This window comes from Numida meleagris, chromosome 5 (assembly GCF_002078875.1).
Source record: "Numida meleagris isolate 19003 breed g44 Domestic line chromosome 5, NumMel1.0, whole genome shotgun sequence".
Taxonomy (NCBI): domain Eukaryota; kingdom Metazoa; phylum Chordata; class Aves; order Galliformes; family Numididae; genus Numida; species Numida meleagris.
Window position 1 is genome coordinate 12,083,041 of NC_034413.1, and position 13,559 is coordinate 12,096,599.

General features: G+C 42.3%; 2 protein-coding genes across 5 annotated transcripts in view; one reads left to right on the forward strand and one right to left on the reverse strand.

Moving 5' to 3' along the window:
- PDCD11 (programmed cell death 11) overlaps positions 1–9,817 on the reverse strand; it is a 24,486-nt gene extending 14,669 nt beyond the window's left edge. Inside the window, exons 1-16 of one of the 3 annotated variants that reach the window (XM_021400702.1) lie at positions 9,694–9,817; positions 9,137–9,254; positions 8,508–8,639; positions 8,158–8,325; positions 7,133–7,294; positions 6,376–6,499; positions 5,826–6,007; positions 5,182–5,289; positions 4,514–4,720; positions 4,067–4,191; positions 3,377–3,437; positions 2,698–2,844; positions 2,320–2,571; positions 1,911–2,054; positions 1,022–1,222; positions 281–451 (exon numbers count right to left, since the gene is read on the reverse strand). In XM_021400702.1, the coding sequence (XP_021256377.1) occupies positions 281–451; positions 1,022–1,222; positions 1,911–2,054; positions 2,320–2,571; positions 2,698–2,844; positions 3,377–3,437; positions 4,067–4,191; positions 4,514–4,720; positions 5,182–5,289; positions 5,826–6,007; positions 6,376–6,499; positions 7,133–7,294; positions 8,158–8,325; positions 8,508–8,639; positions 9,137–9,244 (2,292 nt within the window). In that variant the 5' untranslated portion in view covers positions 9,245–9,254; positions 9,694–9,817. Of the gene's footprint in view, positions 1–280; positions 452–1,021; positions 1,223–1,910; positions 2,055–2,319; positions 2,572–2,697; positions 2,845–3,376; positions 3,438–4,066; positions 4,192–4,513; positions 4,721–5,181; positions 5,290–5,825; positions 6,008–6,375; positions 6,500–7,132; positions 7,295–8,157; positions 8,326–8,507; positions 8,640–9,136; positions 9,255–9,342; positions 9,447–9,580; positions 9,669–9,693 lie in introns of those variants that run through there. The other 2 variants (XM_021400704.1, XM_021400705.1) reach the window with 2 other exon arrangements.
- On the forward strand, positions 9,822–12,948 carry USMG5 (up-regulated during skeletal muscle growth 5 homolog (mouse)). Of its 2 annotated transcripts, none has more exons than XM_021400713.1 (5): positions 9,822–9,954; positions 10,513–10,592; positions 11,668–11,765; positions 11,851–11,946; positions 12,827–12,948. In XM_021400713.1, exons 3-4 carry the CDS (start codon positions 11,679–11,681, stop codon positions 11,941–11,943), a joined length of 180 nt encoding a protein of 59 aa, XP_021256388.1. In that variant the 5' UTR covers positions 9,822–9,954; positions 10,513–10,592; positions 11,668–11,678; the 3' UTR covers positions 11,944–11,946; positions 12,827–12,948. The 2 variants fall into 2 exon arrangements, with proteins under 2 accessions (XP_021256388.1, XP_021256389.1); XM_021400714.1 differs by having other exon boundaries at positions 9,871–9,997.

Here is a 13,559-nt window from a genome sequence, read left to right on the forward strand (position 1 = left end):
TCCCTGGAGATGTTCAAGAAATGTTTAGATATAGCATTGGGAGACATGGTTTAGTGGGGTTGTTGGTGGTAGGTGGATGGTTGGACTAGGTGATCTTGTAGGTCTTTTCCAACCTAGCTGATTCTATGATTCTATGATTTGCCACTCTGTGAGGAAGCTGTTCAAACACAGGACCCCCAGTCCTACTGTTCCTTCCAGCCTTGCTTAAAAATCATGTTTCAGCCTTCCCTGATGATTACACACATGCTGTTTTCTGAAGTCAAGTGAATTCATGACTTACCACTTTAGGCGCCAGTCCTGTCACACCAAAAGGGAACTCCACGAACACTCCAAAGGGCATAACCTTCCTCACATAACCAACCAGCAGCACCCCAGGCTGGATTTCAGAGAAACTTCTCACAACTTGCTCTTCCTGTATAGCAGAAATCACTGCAGACTTCCTGCACAAGATCTTCACAAACAGTTAGGAAAAAGTGGGGTGAATAAAAGGAGCCTGATGCCATTCGAATCTCTTGATGCTGCTAGCCATTGAGCTACAGCACTTGTTGCACGTTAGGCAGTACAAAGGCCAAAATCCTGCAATTTCAGTTAGAATATTGATCTCCTTACACTAAAATTTAGCAGATGTTATCTCTTAAGTTACTCAGCATTAATGATGCATGTTTCATCCAGCTGAATTGAAAACTTCCTAATATTTCAGTTCCTCCTTTTGGTATAAAAACAGCAACATTTTGCTAAGGTTATGATATGATTAACACTGATGTTCTGAAGCTGTTTGGGAAGCTCAGCAATTTCACAACCAAGTCCTCATCTCAATAGGATTCTAGCAGCAGCCGAGCCTCACTCAACAAACAAATTATAGCGGCTCTTTGAAGCATCAATAGCTTGATAGGCACTTCTGCTTCAACACATTAACTAGCAAATATTTTGTTTGTTGCAGATACTCCAGATTCCTAACAGATTTATTTTTTTTCTTGTTCTGCTTCTCCCTCATCTGATTCGTTGAGGTAACAAAGGATACAATACGGTCCCCCCTGTCATTCAGGCACATAACTCTGGGCAAGACATCTCCCTCTTGAAGGCAATGCCACAGGAGCTTAGAGTTAGCAACAAAGTCAGAGAGATGCACTGTAGGAAGCCAGGCTATCACATCACCCCCATCTTCTAAGATAGAAACCTCTAGCCCATTCTCATTCTTCTTCAAGACTTTGACATCAACCATCTGAAAAAAGAAGAAACAGAGTGATATAAAAACCACAGTGACTTTGAAGTATGCACAGGGTACCAAATGCTTGCCTCTGACATGGCCTCCCAGCCACATAAGAGAGAATCTGACATCAACAGAACTGAGCCTCAGAAGCATGCCAGCTCTGATAGGAAAACAAAAGTAATTCTCAGCTCCCAGTGAAATCAAAGACTAGAAACACTCACTTGGTTATGACTTTCTGCTTGAAGGATGAAGGGAATCATTTCAACAAAATTTAAAAACAAACAAAACAACAATAACTGTCATGTTCCTGCACCAATAACATTTGCAGTGTGTTGGAAACTGTTTATTCCATAGACAACAGGGAAGCATTTAAGAAACATTGCTCTGAAATTATTTTTCTCTGAGGCACAAAATCAGCTGTTTTTGGAGTGAACATAAGCAGCATCCAGATGAAAAGGGACTTCATCTAGGAGCAAAAGTACTAATTGGTACCTCCTAGAAGATTGTTCTGGGCTTCCTTTATCCTGACCTCTGACAGCATAGATCTTGTTTTTGATCTGACCACAATATAAGAAACGCATATTTAACACTAGTTCCTGACCTCCAATAACTTTTCTTGAAGCAGAGTTGCCCAAAGTGATTACACATTTTTTAGAGAACACTTAGAAGCAAAAAGAGGAATAGTCATTGAATTTAATACCTCTCCTATTTGATATTTCACTTGCTGTTTCTTCTTTAGAGCACCTTCACTTCTGCCTTCAGGAACAGGCCTGCTTGATAACCTGAAGGACAGCAAGAGCCTTTCCTGCTGGGGTTCACATTTTAAGACCCTTACTTTAACGACCTGTAGCAAAACAAAACAAAACAAAAACAAATTAAAAAAACACACACGTAGGGGAAAAAAAAAGCTCTGTGAGATAGTCAAAGAAGAGCTGTCCCTTTCACATGCTCTATTTATATAGATGAGGCTAACTACTACTTAAAGTGAAAGGTGAACACCTCTTGGTGTACTTGGTTTCTCCAAGAAAAACTCACATCAAAGCCAACTCAATTGCACACTTCTCTATTGCATTCATTCACAAAAGGTTTGACATAGGTAAATTAATTACCTGGCCTTCATGGAAGACTTTATCTGGACAAGATATGGGCTCTGAGCTCAGCTCATTCTTCGGTACCAGACCTTTGACATCATTGTAGAACTTTACAATGCAGCCAAATTCCCTTGCACACACCACAAAGCCATGTGTGATCAGACCTGGTTCTGCATCTTCATAACTGGAGAGGATTGGAAGCTTTGATTGCACAAGAGTTTTCTTTAAAGTAAGAAACAGCTTCTTTTCTGTAGGATTGCACTCTAATACCTACAAAAGCATAGTAAAACAAGGTTCGAAAAGCATGTCTGCCATTGTCCAACCAATACAGCAGCTAAACAGTCAGAATGATATAGCCATTTAAAGCAGCTGAAGATCCCTTCAAGCAGCTCTCACCCGACACCTGACTTCATCTCCTATGTTGTACTTCTTCTCAGGCTGCTTCAGGATCACATCAGCAAGATGCATGGATGGCACAAGCCCTTTAATTCCATCACTAACTTTCACCTGCATCCCAATGGGTTTCAGAGACAATACTTTGCCCTGGAGACCAAAAGAGAGAAAATGATCAGTAAATTCGGCATGAAAAGTAAGCCATGCTCAGGTAAGAAGCAATCAGGACACTGCACCACATACTATTATTAAATTTGACAAGCTCCATAAAATAAAATCTTAGTCTAACCCACACCCAATTAATCGGATCCGTTAAACATTTTACACATTGCATAACTCTGCTTTACAACCTAAACATCATCTGCTTCTGCAAAATTCCTATCAACCCTAGCAAACTGGAATTGTTTCCAGAGATACAACCAACAGTCATGACTCAAACATAAGAATGACCCACTGTGATTGCCTTGCCACCATTAACAAAAAGCTGAACAAAACAGAGAAAGATGAGTATCACACTTTGTTAATGAAGTTCCTAGAAGGAAAAGCTTTTCTTCTTACTTTCCTACCACAAGTCTGGATCAGGAGTTGAATGAATATACACATTAAGCAGAAAAAGTGTACATTAGCTAGATCATTTCTCTAAGTACAACTGCCGCACAGTGTCAGTGCTTCAGGAGCTCACCTGTGTGACATCCCCCGTGTGAATGTCTTGGTATCGCAGGAAACGAGCTTCAATAATTTGGCTAGGAAAGAGACAGAACAAGAGGTGACCTGTCAGGCAACTTTAAAAAAAAAAAAAAAAAAAAAGCAAGGATAAAAGGAAACAATCTCCTTTTCACTCTCCTTTCCACCTTGTCCAAAGTATCCTTTATACCACACATACTCAACACTCTACATCACCAGAGTTTTGTGCTTTAACCCCAGCTCACCCACCTTCCAAGACAGCTCTCTGGACAAAGGCCAGGGAGGTTCACCAGTTTCCATTCCTGGTGACAACCACCAGGCATGGCTCCATGAAGAGAGAACCCATAACCTGTACCGCTTAAAGCCACAGATGGAAATACTAAGAGCGAGGAGGAAAACAGGCTGGGACTTGGAACACCAACATTCAGCTTCCTGTTCATTCACAGTCTTCTGAAATGATCACAACAGAAGTCTCACTGGGCCTCAGCCCACCACATACATACATTGAACCTACAGTTACAGTAAGATATATGGGATATGCAACCAACCTAACATGAAACAACACAGATAAAAGCTAAAAACTTCAAATGGCAAGTTTCAGTTCTGCAAAGGAACGTAGTACCTTTCACACTGACCAAACCCTTCTGACCCTTCAACAAAATTTCCTAGAAGAATCTGTAAAACTTACTGCTTCAGAGACACTAAACACATCTCGTCCATCAGGCTGTAGTCAATGATCCGACACTTGTGTTTACATCCAGTCTTAAACGCTGCAGGTTTAAAAGATTTTCTGGTTTTTGACAGATGTTTCAACTAGAAAAACAAATGGGAATTCTGTGTTTGGAAAATGGAAACACTTATATAGTCCTTACATTGAAGTAGTAGCAGCTGACAAAAATCATCCTTCTAACATACTTTGTGCAGCAAGTTGCACTAGCTCTTGTGCAACAATCCACCTACATCCCAACCCAAACAAGGGAGGCTGCATTTAGCCAACACCTTCCACATTATCTTAATTTTTTTGCGTTTGTCTCACAAAGAACATTATGGTAGGAAATAAAACTTAGTCCTAATTTTCTTCCCCAAGAGGCTAAGACATCTACAAAGGAGTTCCCTTCACTGCCCTGGTACTTACCCGTGCAAATGCAAGAGTGCCATCATCAAGCTCAAAGACAGCACCAAACTGCTTGTAGAAAGCCTTCACTGTGGACTCTTCTACCACTGCCCCTATGCGATCATTGGAGAGCTGGTTTGGGGATCCTCCAGGGTGGAGGAAGGCCTGCCGCAGAGTAAGTCGCACCACCTTGGAGGTGGGGTGGGTAGAGAGGACACAAGCCTTCACCTAGGAGAGATAATGTTTGTTATCAGTATAACATCAGTATATATACAAAATTGAAGTCATATCATTCCTGGTTTTTAGACATTACTTTTGATGCCTGAACTCTGCTCACATATGAGCACTTAACATCTTTCCAGTTTTAACAGCTCCATTGATCAGGGTTTTTTGCATTAATTTGTTGTTTATGGGCTAGTCTGGTATCAGTGCAATGAGGGGAAGACAACTGCAGAACTCATTTGCCATCATTCACAAGTCTCTCATGCTTTCCAAATAAGTCTTCCATTATCCCAGGAATGGCTACGCTCCTTACAGCCCTAAAGCAGCTAAGATAACAATTCAAATGAAAGATAAGAAAGATAGCTAAGATTCCACTGAAAAACACCCTTCCTCAAAAAACTGCTGAAGAAGATAACAGATGTTGTAAGCAACAAAATAACTGCAGCCAGGCTTCATCCTCTTCTTACCACTTGATTTGGAGAATAATTTGTGGATTTCTCTGGGTCCACGTGCATGAAATCCACAATGCCAGTGAAGGAAGACAGAAAAGTCAGATTGATACCCAGTGGAGCCACCTAGAAAGGGGAAGGAAATTACATAAGAAGATGCAAAAAAACCAAAAAATTAAAAAGTCAGTGTGTTTTCAGAAACAGAGAGCAATTCACACATTTCACGAAAAGTCACCATGCACTAAACAAGCACATAAAAATAGCCAAGATAACTGCTAACAATTCCGTTTTCTACATCGTTTTGAAAAAATAATCCTTCAGATTTTCCACTAATGTTGTCCTTACTCTGAAGAGTGCTGCTACAGTGTTGAATACTTCTCCTAGGCATAGGCCATAAAAAAAAATTCATCCTGCTCTTCTCCATGGTTTATTGCTATCTCCTGTCCGAAGCCTTTATACTCATAGTATGAGAAGCATGGTGAAGATCAGACCTTGCATGAAACCACTGGGAGCACCTAGCTGAAAACAGTGTCTGCTCTTTTTGTGTAATTGAATCCAAACACAAAGTTTTCCAGCTTACGAACTTCCATGTCCTTTTTACCTGTATCTCTTCAGGAAGGCTGAAAAACAAACAACAACAACAGCAACTACACATAGCTTACCTTCTTCACTTGAGCTTTCACCACCAGCCCTGGCAGTAGATTAGAGAGTGTCCAGTTCTGTTGCTCTGTTGCAACGGATGCAGCAACATCTGATCGATCAGCAGACAGACGGACCACTCTTCCCTCATTCTTTACTTCTTCAATGACACAGTTCAGGCTCTGCCCTATTTTCAAGTCAGACCCTACAAAGGCAAGCCACAGCATAAATCCCCTTCCAGGAACACTAAGGAGTTCCCTTTTGCCTGTAGTTTTCTCCAAAGCTCTGAAAAAGCTTTTATTCCTTCTATTTTAAGAAGCTAAAAGACCTCATCAAAGTGAGGTCTACTGCCAGCAAGCATCAAAGGGCTTGGAACAACATGGTCTGGCAGAAAAAAGGGAACTTAGTGGCTTGTTGCTTACCAGCCACTGTTGTTTTCAACAATTTGCAAAGACTCCATCGTGACCCAACTCTCACTGAGGTGCACTAACACCACAGACATAATCAGCTTCAATTCCTTTCATTCTCCACATCCATTTTAACCTCTCCAGCTCTTCTTGCAATACTACTTACCTCTCTGGACTGCTTTGATATAATTTTGGGCTTTTTGGTGAGGAAGGAAAGCATGAGTCCCACTGACGCCAATATCAATGAGGTAGCCATGGTCTTCTGCACTAGACACAAATCCTGAGAGCAGCTGTTGGGAAGGAAGCATTGCAATTCAGTAAGGTGAAGAAACAGCTGAGTCTGCAAAGAACGTACTTCTGGTGAGAGATTTACCACACAAGTACTCACTTGTTTCATGAGGCCAGAGAACAGTTTTGCAGAGTAGAAGAATGAATGCAACATTCTTTCCTACTAGATAGCTCATCTGACAATGGGGTCTAAACTCTATCCTTGTCAAGCTATGTATGTACAGAGTTAATGAAAAAGTAGGTTAAAAAAAAAAATGGGATGCTCAAATATAGCAGGTGCTCCAACTGCAGGCACAAGCCTGCAATCAAAAAGCTGGAAATACAAAAATTAAACAACCAAACACCTCCACAAGATAGGCTGTTAAATACTATTCTCTGTATAAACAACAAACTTACGCAGAGAGAAGTAATTACGTAATTTACCCAAATCCAAAAAAATCAGATGAATGGATTTCATGGGTGACAGCCTGTAGGAGCATAGTCAAGATCCAATATTGCCCCCTCCTCCCAGGTCTATTCCCCTGGTGGCAGCAGCTCCCTGTTCTGTTCTGATAGCATACAAAGACAAACTGAAGTGTTCCCCTCATGCAGCACAAGAGGCACCTCAAAAGGCTAGAAAGGCTGTGAACACATACCATGCCTGATGTTAGTGCTGATGCATTCAGACCCCTGTTGACACTTTTAGGGTTGATGGACAGTTTGATACTCCGACGTCCATCAGCACTTTTCTCAACACTGGTCACAACGCATCTGACCAGCGTCCCTGGAGAATACAGGTCTGAGAGAGAATTCAAGTCCTGCCCAGAAAGATGATCAAGAGTAAGAAAACATACAAACATGACAATATTAAATAATGCAAGAAGGCCAGAATTTGTTACTGAAGCAGTTTTTGAAACAAAAATCCCATTGGAAAGTTCTTGATCTCTGACAACACTACAGTAAAAAAGGCAAGAAATACCACAAACTCCAAGATCTCAATATAGGCGCAGGGACAACAACACATACTAGAAAGTCAGCTTTGCTTAACAAGAATTACTAGGCAGGTCAGAACCAAGACGTTGCAGCTGAGGACCAAAGCACATCTTCAGAGCCAGAGACACCAACCCCACCACCCTCTTTAACAAGCATCACTACTAAATGGCTAGCATCCAGCACATTATATTTCACAACAACTTAGGGAGAGCTGACACTGGATAGAGGGAGTACCAGATTACTCCATCCTCTTTCTTTCCAACAAGCTGTACTATCAGGAAACTGAAAAGATTGTTTGAAATAGCTGGGTCCAGAGTAAATATACATTATCACTACGCAGCAGGACACTGTATGCAGAATCACAACAATATTATAAGGACCGCGATATTCCCCAAGCTCTCTGAGAGACAATGGCATCCTCACACCACCTTCCAACCATTTCATTAACTTCCTCACTTAACTGCCTACAGCCAAAGATCAGTATTTAGCTACAGCAGCAAAAAGAAACCACAGATCTCTCCAAGTTTAACAGGCTGTCTATGAAGTTCATGCAATATTTAACCAAGGCTAAGCCTCCGCAGGCAATCAAACTTAAGCTATAGGCTCCTAAGCAAGGTTTCAGGGTTGATTCTGAGCTAACACACCCTAGCTTCCAGACAGAAATCACAGCCCAGCCCCAAGGTCTCACCTCCAGCAGCTCCCCTTGGGTCACCTGCTTGTTCAACAATTCACTATAGGCATCGCTGATCTGCGTGACCGGCACAAATCCTGTAAGTCCATTGGGCAAGCTGATGACAAGCTCAAAGTCAGTGATCTCTTTTATACAACCAAGGAGCAGCATCCCCTCACAGAGATCCTGGGAAAACAGAAAGAACAGCACCCAGTGGTTACCTTGGCAAGTCAATGATAATAGCGTGGTAGACACATTTTTGTCTTGAATTGTTGCTATATTTTAGAGGTTTTAATGAGGGAAAGTACACCATTTTTACCAGGCCCACGAAGACAGAGACACACAAAATAAAACACTTATCCACAAACCTTAATTGTGAGTGGTTCAACACTAATAGCATTGTCTTTAGCAGGAGCCTTTTTGTCTGCCTTGAACTTCTTCTGCTTCCTGTGATCCTCTTCACTCCGTTTTCTTTTCTGGGATTGTTCTTCATGGTGAACCTAAATCAGATTACAAGCAGAGAGGAAAAGATAACAAGATGAACACCTACTAAGGCAGAATTCAATCAACAGGAATAAAGTTAGACAAAAACACTAGATTCGAGAAAAAAGGGAATGAGCACATTAATTACTATATGTCTTCATGGGAGTCCTCTAAAATATCACCTTTTGAGCTCAGGCCAATCATTTGTAAAACTGTGACTAGGGAGAAACAAACTGCACCACATTCCATGGAACAGAGAAAAAACAAACTTAGTTTGTCTGCATGCAACAACTCTAGTGAAACTATACAAGTATCTCAGCACCAGATGCTTGTGCAACATCTGCCAGCAATCTTCATTGAAGATTGATCAGAAGCAAGGAGGATGCCAGCAGCTATCTCTTATGGAAGTCTCCTCTATAGGTTACTACAGAAGTAAGGGATGGGAAGGATTTCAGGTCACATTCTGACAGTGGAAGAACTCTAAGACTTAATCAAGAACATGCAAATGACGTACATCAAACAAGTTATCCTGCTCAAACTTTGGTTTCGCTTTTTTTCCTGTATTCTCTGTGGGCTTCTTCTGGACTCCCCCTCGAGGAAAGTTTTCTTCCATGGACGCCATACCTGCGCTTCTATAGAACAAATGACAAAACAGAAGTTAAACAGGCAGCTGTTAGGCTTGTCCCTCACAAACACTGAAAAGCAATAAGACTGAATTACCCAAAAACTATGAAAAAAATCCAGATGGCTGCTTTCCAGGCGGTCAGTGAGGAAAAACAAAAAACTCACAATGCATCTGTCATCTCACTACTCTTAAGTATGGTATGGGCCCACCTAAACACATGCTTTATATTACTAATTTGTCAAATTTAAGCGATCTGCCCAACACCTAACGCCTCTTTACCCACAGAAGCGTACAATGAAAGTCCTTCAAGGCACTCTTAGCCAAAAGACTCACTGAGCAACAAACGCCTTCCGCAGCCGCTGGCACAGGCCGCGACGCCCCGCACCGCTCTACCCACAGAGACCAGGCCTCCCCTCCCCAGGCCCAGCTTCAAAGCCACCACTCACACCGCTCCGAGCCTCACGTGCGCCGCTCGCCGCTGGCCCCCGGAAGCAGTACTATGGGAGACGGGCAAAGGTCAAAGGGAGGACGGAAGCGGCGGGCCAGCCTCAGGGCCGGGTGCGGGGCGGGGTGGGGGGAGAGGCCCGCTGGAGTGCACAGCCAATCAGCGCGCGGCGCGGTGGCTGCGCGCGCAGCTTGGCGGCCGCCATCTTGTGGGAGGGCGCTGAAGAAGGGCAGAGCGAGACGGTGCGAAAGGAGCTGAGGAGGTACTCGGTGTGGCCGTGGCGGGAGGGAGCGTGTCCGGCCTGGGTACAGGCTTCTGCCTGCTGTTCTTTTGGGGGGCTTTGTCGCTGGGTGGGAGAGAGGCGGTATGTAGTGTTCGGCTGTGGCTGTTCTCAAGGGCGCCCGCGACCTTCAGCTGCGGTGCCGCTTCCCCCGCACCGGCCCGTGTCGAGGCAGCAGTGGGGCCGCAGCGTTCCGCGCCAGCTTCAGTGTGAGGCAGGCTGAACGCATAGAGCTTTTCCGAAAAGGAAAGTTTGTGTTGCGATGTCTGGGCTCCGAGCCGTCCTCGGAAGGTTCCCGGTGGTTCTTCTCCAGAGTTTTGCTTCAGTCTTGTATAAAGAAAAGACAAGACTGGCTTTCCGAATTATCTACCCCAAATGTTTGGGGAGGTTTCTTTGAGAGTTCTTGCTGTTGCGCCATCAGCCAGGTGCAGGCAGGCATCTCTGGCTGCATAGTAGAGATGTTGCAGGGTAGGGTTTGTGCAAGGGTTGTGTTAATGAATGCAGAACCAGCTATACCCATTCGCTGTATCTCTTTTACAGGGTGCTGGTGGCTACAGCATCTCTGCCAAGCTTGGTGGATAACGTGTGGCACGAGCGCTTCCTTTGAGCTGAGGCATAAGGTAAACAACAAGTATCTGTCCTAATATAAAACTCCCTTAAGTATAAGAGAAGAATGCTCTTCAGAAAGATATCTCCAAACATTATAACCTCTCGTGCTGTAAGGAAGGTCAGACACTGAAACAGGCTCTCCAGGGCACTTGCGGAGCCTCCATCTCTGGAGATACTCAAAACCTAATGACAAGTTCATGAGTGACCCTGAATTGAGCAGGTTGGGGTTGGATCTCCAGAGGTGCCAGCTTCAGCTACTGAGTGATCCTGCAAGTGTGCCCCTGTATGTTTGGTAGGCTGTTGTGTTAACTGGCTTCTTGCGGTAGACCTGAAATCTTGGTTTAGATACAGACAAAATGCAAAGGTTTGCCCTTGTGTGCCTGGTGCTTTCACTGTATCTGTGAAAACACTTATAAGGTTCTGTAGCTGCCCCAATTGGCTTGCTGGTATAGCTGAAAACTGAGTAGAAATATATATGTGTTTTAGCCTAACCTTATCAAGTGAGATACAATAGTAATGTGTGACTATGAGCAGGGCAGGTCTTAATGACCAAACACTTGTATTCTAATATAGCATGAAAGTTGCAACACAGCATTTTGAATTGCAAAATGGAGCGATGGTCTTGACTGAATCAGGTCACCACTGAGCTTTTATATGTGCAATTGAAGCTTCTCCCTAGCTGAACTTAAGGAGAGTTACTTTAAGTGTTGCAAATTCCCGAACAATTGCTATAAAATTGCCTGTATTGAATGGTTGCGCAGACAGGACTGGCAGTTCTTTATTTTCAAGGAATTTTCCTTTGTTTTTATCATCGTACTATTTTCTACGTGTTTAATTTCTGTTGAATGAACTCTGGAAAGTCTAAAGCATTCTTCCCTTCAGAACTCCTTATTTCTTTGTCTTTTAAGACACACTGCTCTGAATGTACCTGCTCTTTATGTATATCCAGTCTGTTAAATGTCCTGAAAACAGAGGTAAATAGCTGTCAAGGAACAACTAAGCACAACATTGAGATCAGCTTGATTTTTCTATTGATCCTGTCCAACTGACTGTAAAACTCATTAACTGTTCTGTATTGCTTGTTAGAACCAGCAGCCATGGCTGGCCATGACTCGGGATCTCAACACCAGTTCACTGGATTTCAGAAGTACTTCAATTCCTACACCATCACAGGCAGGAGGAATGTATGTATCATGGCAATTAATTTTTCTAGTCTAGTAATAATGATTTCTGAGTTTGAGACTGACTGTAAACATTTTTTTTTTTCAGTATGTAATAGCAACGTACACAGGCATTGCAATGCTCGTCTTATATTTCAAACTTAGACCTAAAAAGAAGACTCCTGCTGTGGCAGATAAGTAAATGGTAAGTGCCCAGTGTTCTTCTGGGGCCAAAATGATTTAATTCCAGCCCAGGAGGAAAGAGTGACAAAGAAATTGCTAATAACAGAACATAATTAGGAGGAGAAACACAGGCACATGAACTTTATGTACAACTTTGAACCTCAGTTATGGTATAGCATCATTTTGTTTTGGGGCATTCTCAACAAATTAGGCTGCTACTCTAGTCTACAAAAATCATGGGTTACTAGTATTCTTTCTGTTCTTCAGACATGGCAAACAGGGTTAGGGAATCTCATGCAGGGAGAAAGGGTGAGCAAGGAAGGAGGAATGGATGGATGTTGCATCTAGGTATATCAGGCTTTTCCTACACGAAATATGTGCCTGTGATTTATCCTTTTGCTGTAAAATTAACTTGCTTAGTTGGGTATTGAAATAATAAAGTAACAGTTAAAGACTTGTTAATTGTATCTGAGAATCTAAGAAGAGATTAATGCTGCACTGTTAGGACCTTGTTCTGAACAGAGAATAGGAGCACTATACAATAAAGCTATATGCATTGAGACCTGACTAAGCAATGACTGCACAGAAGTGATTGAGTTTGTTCTTATGTAGCAAAACACGTGTGCTAGAAAACTCTCTGTAGTCCACTTTCAAATACATTTCATCTGAAATAGGTTTTTTCAAAATGATATGTGTTGTCCTCATAGCCAGCAAAAGGGGTAGAAAAATAATAAGCTTCAGCTTATTATCACTGTTGTATGATAAAGGGACACTGCTCCTTTTCTTGTGTTGAAATTTGCCTGCTTTTCCCAAAGCCCAAAGAATTTTACATAAGAGATGATGCTCAAGTAGCAAGCCTTGCACAGTGGTACTAATATGTTTGTTCTGTCATCTCTTGGCAGGTTTCTGGAATGTCTGAAGCTCCAATCTGTGTCAATGTTAAGGAAGGTGATGTCTTGTGATGGCTAATAAAATATAAACAATTACTTGCTTTATTCGAAATATGACATGTTGCAAAGAAGCAGAAGTGGAGTACTTTGTCCTATTCCAAAAATGATTTGTAGCGGAGATGGAGTAGCTGATTCTTATTTTAACTCATTTGCTGTTGTAACGCATCCTAAAATTAATTGAGCACTTAGCAGTAATTTAGGAAAGACCTCTGCAGCATGATCATAGCAAGCACAGAGCTTACAGCTGCTCAAAGCATCTCTATGTTGCCAAGAGTCATAGTGGTCATCAGTAAACTTGCATGGCTTGCAATTACTTGGTTGTGCAGGTTACTCCCATTTTCTACATTTCCAGCTACTAGCATACATGGAAACCATTACTTCATTAATGATAATACAATGCAGATGAGCAGTCGGCTGCTGTCTCCATTGCCTGTATTTTGCACTGAGCCTGATTTTGAGTGAAAACATCCCACCACAGACTGAGCAAATCCTAACATACGCGTTCCTTACTTTCTCGAAGTGCTGACTTACATGTACAGCCAGCTCTCTGCACACCTCTAAAGCTGGTATATCATGTTCTCCATCTTTCTAGAACACACCATCAAAGAACATAGAACATAGAACAAAATTCAGTCAAATTCAATTCCTTAGTTGAAGCTGATTATACAGCATGGTGCTTCTTGGA